The sequence below is a fragment of the Triticum aestivum genome, chromosome 4B, assembly GCF_018294505.1.
Source record: "Triticum aestivum cultivar Chinese Spring chromosome 4B, IWGSC CS RefSeq v2.1, whole genome shotgun sequence".
NCBI classification, from domain to species: Eukaryota; Viridiplantae; Streptophyta; class Magnoliopsida; order Poales; family Poaceae; genus Triticum; species Triticum aestivum.
In genome coordinates, this window is record NC_057804.1 from 309,714,117 (window position 1) to 309,720,630 (window position 6,514).

Below are 6,514 nucleotides of genomic sequence, written 5' to 3' on the forward strand. Positions count from 1 at the left end.
ATCTCGCGCTTGGTATGACACACTCAAAGACTTCCCGAAGAGCAAAGGCTTCAAACCTGGTTCTCTAGATCCCACTCTCTTCACGAAGACATATGACACGTGTCGAATGTCTTCACTATGTCCTTGTCAGCTGAAGATACAGAGACACACATTTAAAACTGATTTTAATGACTTGTCTCTTTTGCCTGAAAACTGGAGAAGCCAGAACGACCACCCGACAAACCAGGCGCGCGTTGGAACATGGCTCAACTCTCAATAAGTTGCATGCACGCCACGTATCCAGTGGATGTGAACCACCAGGGGCACCTGCGTAATTGCGTGGTGCCGCCGTCCTCCTTATAAATACTTCCATCATCTTGATGGCCATATCTTGGTATCATCTCTTCTGTCACAAGGTTGTCATAGCATATACACAATTGCTAGCTTCATTCATGCAATTTTGTATAAGTGGCCATCAAAAGAGCTCATACAAGAAAGAGCCAAACAAGCTTTTAAGCAAATGAGAAAGATAAGCAAAGAGCTTTTAAGCAAGAACCATAGCATCATACTACTTTAAGATTGTCATACTCGATCATCTTGGATCATATCATAGGAATATCATACATACAGCATACTTGGGATATAAGTCATTGCATTTTTGCATAGTAGATTGTGCACAAGTTTCGTATCTGCCTATTGTACAATCATGCTAGCGTCTCTCTAGTATTGTGCAACACGAGCATTTTCCATGGATTCCACATTTTGAGCTCATTTCTGGTTGCACAGCCTCATTTATCTATTTGTGTGTGTGTTTCTGTGTACCACTACTTGCTATTGGTCTACTTGTTTCATTTGTGAATTGCAAATCATTTTCAACATTATTGAATCTCAGTAACAATTACATAAGATTTTGTGCACCATCCTAACCGAGCTCCACCAAAGGCTTCTACTTGTGTAGGTGTGAGAACCGACAAGAATTGGTACCAGTTGTGATATTTCCTTGTTACATCATTAAGTGATCATTGATCCATCTTCAACTTCGGTCAAGGTACGTTTGGCACAGTTCTTCTCTTTCTCCCACTCACACATTTGCTTGGAATGATGGATAGGCCAAGTTCTTCTACCAACCCACTCTTCCTCGAGCAAGACGATGACCCGAACATCTACGTCACCAAGAACCACCTCTTCGGTGCACAATGAGCTTTGCATCAAGAACAACAAGCACTGAGCGACCGCATCGACAATCTCGCCACCGACTTGCGCCTCTTCAAGGAACGTACAAGAGACCACTTCGACAATAAGCTGGACAAACAAAAACAAGAGAACAATGCAAGAATGGACGAGATTTGTGCCTTGTTGGTAACCGGCTCTTCTACCACTTCGTCATATTCAAGACGGAGTTGCTCGAGTCGACACTCCGATGACACCATCTCCGGATCAAGTACACGAACGTAGAACACTCTTCTTCGAGCCGCGTGCTAAGACCGTCAAGCAAATCACAATCCTCTACACAACATCGATCATCAGAGCAACTTCTAGCGCAAGAACATCGACATCGTCAAAATCAAGCTACCTTTGCGCAAGCACAAGAAAGACAATGTCTACGCCAACATGAGGAAGAGCGCACACACCAAAACCAAGACGAGCAAGACGTCGAATGTAACATCCCAAAATTCTAAATTTTGGAATGTTATATTAAATAAATAATTATGATTGTTTGTTTGATTGATTGACTGAAAGTGAGTGAAATTTGAAACTTTTGAAAGTTGAGTGAGAGGGAATGAAATGACTTTCCAGACTTTCCCTTTTGCCTTTTGGGTCTCCATGAGTTCAAACTAATTTCAAACACAAAACCCTAGAGAGAAGATGACATGACTTCTTCCATTAAAGAAATGAAAAGGGGTTTGAAAAGATTTGAATTCCATTTGAAAACATTTCAAATTTATAAACTTTATGCAACTCAATGATCTTCATGAGAGAAGATAAAATGACTTCTTCAAAGATGAGTTGGAAGTTTAAAAAAGAATAAAATTGGATGTCCCTTTGAAGTATTTTGAAAACCCTTCCAATTTGGAGTTATTTTTTTTAAAAAATATTTTCCCCTAAAAATAAATATGTGGAAAATGGGGTAAAATGATTCCCTACAATAGAAAAATGGATAAAAATGGATTTGAAATCATTTTGGTATTTTAAAAATAATTTCTATTGGATTTTATTGCAACAGTAGCACTATTTGCTTTATTTGAATTTGTGTAAATTTTATTGGAATTTGAAAAATAGTTCATGTTTTGGGAAATCTTTTTTTGAAAGTTTTGATATATAATATGCCTATCTAAAAGTTTTATTTATTTTCTTCTATTTTGATTTTCCTACCTGCTTTTAATTAAAAAAACGCTTAAGGCCTTTGGCCCACTAGTAGGCCACCTCACTAGGCCCAGCCGTGCCCCTACCTTTCCATTTTCTTTTCCTGGACAGCCCAGGTTCCCTTTGCTTTTATTTTTCTTCCTTTCTTTCTTCTTCCCCACGTACGTACAGAACAGATTCTACATGTACACGCACACGCCGCCGCCGCCGCATCTGATCTTCGTGGAAACCCTATCTCTAGGATTCCCCTCGCCCAAGGAAGATGTCCTATAAATAGCCACGACCCCTCTCAACCGATTCCCTTTGAAACCCCTCGCCAAAACCCATCATATCGCACGCCCTCGCCGTTTGGGTCTCGCCGCAGAAGCTGGAGTTCATCGCCGGATTCCGACGCCGGTGAGCCATCCCGATCCTCCTTCTTTTGAGTTCCTACTTCTCTCGACCTGTAGACTTTGTTTGACATGGTCTTGTGATCCCTCTTCATCTACAGCCAGCATACCAACCTTGTTGTCTTCGCCGGAGCACCCGGAGCACCAAGCTTCACCGCTTCGTTTCGTCGTCGTTCGTCGATGTCGACCATCTCCGACTTCACTACCGGACGATTCACTCATTGGTGCATCCTCTAGACACTCCCACCGTCGCCCACAACTGTCGGAGCCGCTGCCACCACCACCCGATCTCCATGAAATGCTCCTTCTTCCTCTGTAAGTGTACGAGCGCTCTGTTCGTTCAGTTAAAAAAACCGGTTTGGTGGATTGGTTTTCGTTTAGATCGGATGGTTCGGTTTAGTATACGGTTTATTACGGTTTACGTCGAACCAGTTTGCCTAATTTTTTTCTATTACTAATAGAACACGCGCAGTTCTAAGGCTGTGTGGACAGATTGTCCCAACTTCTGCTTTGTAGAAGCTAAAAGCTAACCAAAGGGATAAATTATCGAAGCAGCTTGTAATAATCTGTAGCTTTTACGTAGTATAAGTTTTGCAGCCGGGGTACCCCCAACTTTTACAACTTCTGAACGAACCACTTTTAGCTGTCCCCATAAAAACTGATGGTATTTACCCACCAATGCCACTCCCAAGTCATCTCTTCTTCTCAACTGTTCGCAGGAACAAAGCAACAGGGCAGCCCGAACGCAAAAGCTAGGGTTGGCCGCCGCCGCCCGCCAGCGCTGCTGGCTCCGGCGATCCTCCGCCACCGCCTGCTCCGGCGAACCTCCGACGTCGCCCGCTCCGTACCAAGGTAAAATTTTCCCAACCTCCTCCATCCTCCTCCCTCCTCCATGCTCCTCCCTTCCCTTGCTGTTTCCGGTGGCCCAGCTCCAGCCGGCCGTCCTCGCCGGTGCACCGGCCACTCGTAGTACCCCCCAAGTCCCTCCTCCCTCCTCTCTCCTCCCCACTTTCTCCATCCTTCACCCATCCTCCTCCCTGCTCGCCCCTTCCGGCTCAGCTGTTCCCAGCGGCCTAGGTCCGGCCGGCCTACCGGCGGCGCTAGCTCACCGGCCTCCTTCCTCCTAGCCCCCTCCCCAATTCCTTGCTCCCTCCCCCCTCTCCTTCCTCCTCACCCTCCCTGTTCCCATCCCCTGTTTAGGATTCCTTTCAGTTTTTGCACAATTTTATTTATGTAATGTTTAATTGCTAGTATACACAATATGTATAAAAGATGAACATGATATACCAAAATTTTGATTGATGTATAAGCTTGTATGACATGCCATCTAAAAAGACAGCAAACAACATGCACGAAACTTTCCTGTAAATAGATATTATGTTTGTTACTTGTACATACTATTTGAGTACTTGCTGCATATTGCTGTGTGTCGGATGATCTTTTGATATTATGTAACGCATTGTTCTTGATACGTGCTTTTCTCGTATTGCTTTAGTGAAGTATGGCTGAGAAGGCGGTGTGGGATGATGCCCATCTAAATAAACTCATTGAAATATTGAGAGAAGAGGTTGAAAAAAGGAATAGGCCATTAGGTTATTTAAACAAGAAGGGTTGGGCAAATGTTTTGGAGAAATGGGAAGCAAGAACGGGAAAGAAGTATCCCAAGGATAAATTCAAGAACAAGTTGGATGCCATAAAAAATGAGTACACTTGGTTCATGGAGTTGAAAAATGAAGCAACTGGGCTTGGATGGGATGATGCAAAGAGAACCGTTGACTGCTCTAAAGAATGGTGGGATGAACATATCAAGGTAGGACTAGCCATTTTGTTTTTCATTTGGCATGGTTCTATATGACTGCAGTATCTCACTTGTACATTAAAATACATTTCAGAGATGCCAAGAGAGTACAGGAAAGAAATGCAATCATATGAAGTTCAAAAAACAGGGACCAAAGCACCTTGAAGATTTGCACATCATATTTTACAAAGTACATGCTACTGGGGCTAGTGCTTCTTGTGCTGGAGATATATCTTCTGATGGATCAAGTGATGATAATGTGGTTCCTTTGGAGAAACCCGATGATAGTGCTGAAATGAAGTTGGCATCTTCGAAGAAACCAAAACCAAGCAAGAAGCGCAAGCAACCTTCTAATGCAAATGAGGAGAAGGAAGAGAAGAGTCCATTCTTACGATTGTACAAGCAGACATGCGAGAAAATAGAAAGTGGAGTGGAGAAGATAACTTCAAGTGTTGAAGCATCATCCGCTCCTCTAACAAACCATGTCCCCACCATTTCAGAAGTCATGAAGATGGTCAAGGAATGTGGTGTGAAGGAAAAAACTGCTCTCATGCACACAACCCTCACTCTTATAGTGAAGCCCGAGTTTAGGGAAATCTTCAATGTTCTTGAAACAGAAGAAGGGAGGTTTGATTTTCTCGAGAGGGAGCATGAGAAGGAGATGTTGAAGCACGTGTAGTGAATCATATTTGTTTATGTTATAGACCTATATTTGCTTTCATTGTGGACCAAATTTGGTTATGTTGTGGACCATATTTGCTTTCGTCGTGGATGTATTTGCTTTTGTCGTGGACCATATTTGCTTATGTTGGTTTACCATATTTATGTTGTCAGAAATATTTACTCCTGTTGTTTACCATATTTATGTTGTGAGAAATATGTGCTCGTGTTGTTTTACCTTATTTATGTTGTGAGAAATATTTGCTCGTGTTCTTTACTATATTTATGTTGTGAGAAATATATGCCTCTGTTATTTTACCATATTGTTGTTGTCAGAAATATTTGCTCGTGTAGTCTGATCATATTTATGTGATGACCATGAATATATTAACATTTTTATATTTTTATGTAGATGGATGCAAGAATGGAAGAAGTTGCCATAAAGGAACAGGAGGGAATGAAACATCTAGCTGAACTTGCGAAGCAGGCTGCTATCATGGGAAACCTAGGTAACCTCTATGTTGAGCGATACTTGAACAAAACATACAGAGTGCCTCAGCAAACAGGACTTCAATGGGTCATGAAGTATTACGGTCGGCCTAGATACTTTTATAAAATGTTTCGAATGGGCACTGATGTTTTCATGGCACTTCATGATTTGCTTGTCTCTGCATATGGTTTGACATCAACCACTAATGTTTCATCAATTGAATCACTGGCCATGTTCTTATGGATTGTTGGAGGCCCTCAATCATTTTCTCAAGCTGAGAACCGTTTTGTACGGTCACTTTGGACAGTTCATACAAATTTTAAGGAAGTTTTGTTATGTTTGCGCAAGTTAGAGAAAGATAACATCAAACCTACAGATCCTACTTTTATCCATGAGCATGAAAAGATTAAGAAGAGCGTTTCTGGCCTCATTTCAAAGGCGCTATTGGTGCCATAGATGGATCACATGTGCCAGTTTCAGTGCCAGCAGATGATGCGGTTAACCATAGATGTCGGCATGGTTTCACATCTCAGAATGTTCTTGTAGTATGTGACTTTGACATGAGGTTTACCTTTGTGGTTGCGGGTTGGCCGGGCTGTGCACATGATACAAGGGTCTTGAATCACGCATTAGCACACTTCCCTTCATTTCCTATACCACCCAAAGGTATAATGTACTAACAGATGTGAACATTAAATATATTATTATGTGTGACGCTAACTTTGTGTTCTTTTTCAGGGAAATTCTATCTTGTGGACTCTGGGTATCCAAACCGAACAGGATATCTTGCTCCTTTTAAGGGGAGTACATACCATCTGCCGGAATTTCGTCTTC

The 6,514-nt window shown here is 42.2% G+C and overlaps 1 protein-coding gene across 1 annotated transcript; it reads left to right on the forward strand.

Annotated features, from left to right (window-relative positions):
* The first annotated feature begins 3,430 nt into the window (after nt 1-3,430).
* On the forward strand, nt 3,431-5,386 carry LOC123094796 (uncharacterized). The gene is made up of 3 exons (XM_044516695.1): nt 3,431-3,584; nt 4,228-4,542; nt 4,625-5,386. Exons 2-3 carry the CDS (start codon nt 4,234-4,236, stop codon nt 5,207-5,209), a joined length of 894 nt encoding a protein of 297 aa, XP_044372630.1. The 5' UTR covers nt 3,431-3,584; nt 4,228-4,233; the 3' UTR covers nt 5,210-5,386.
* The last annotated feature ends 1,128 nt before the right edge of the window (nt 5,387-6,514 follow it).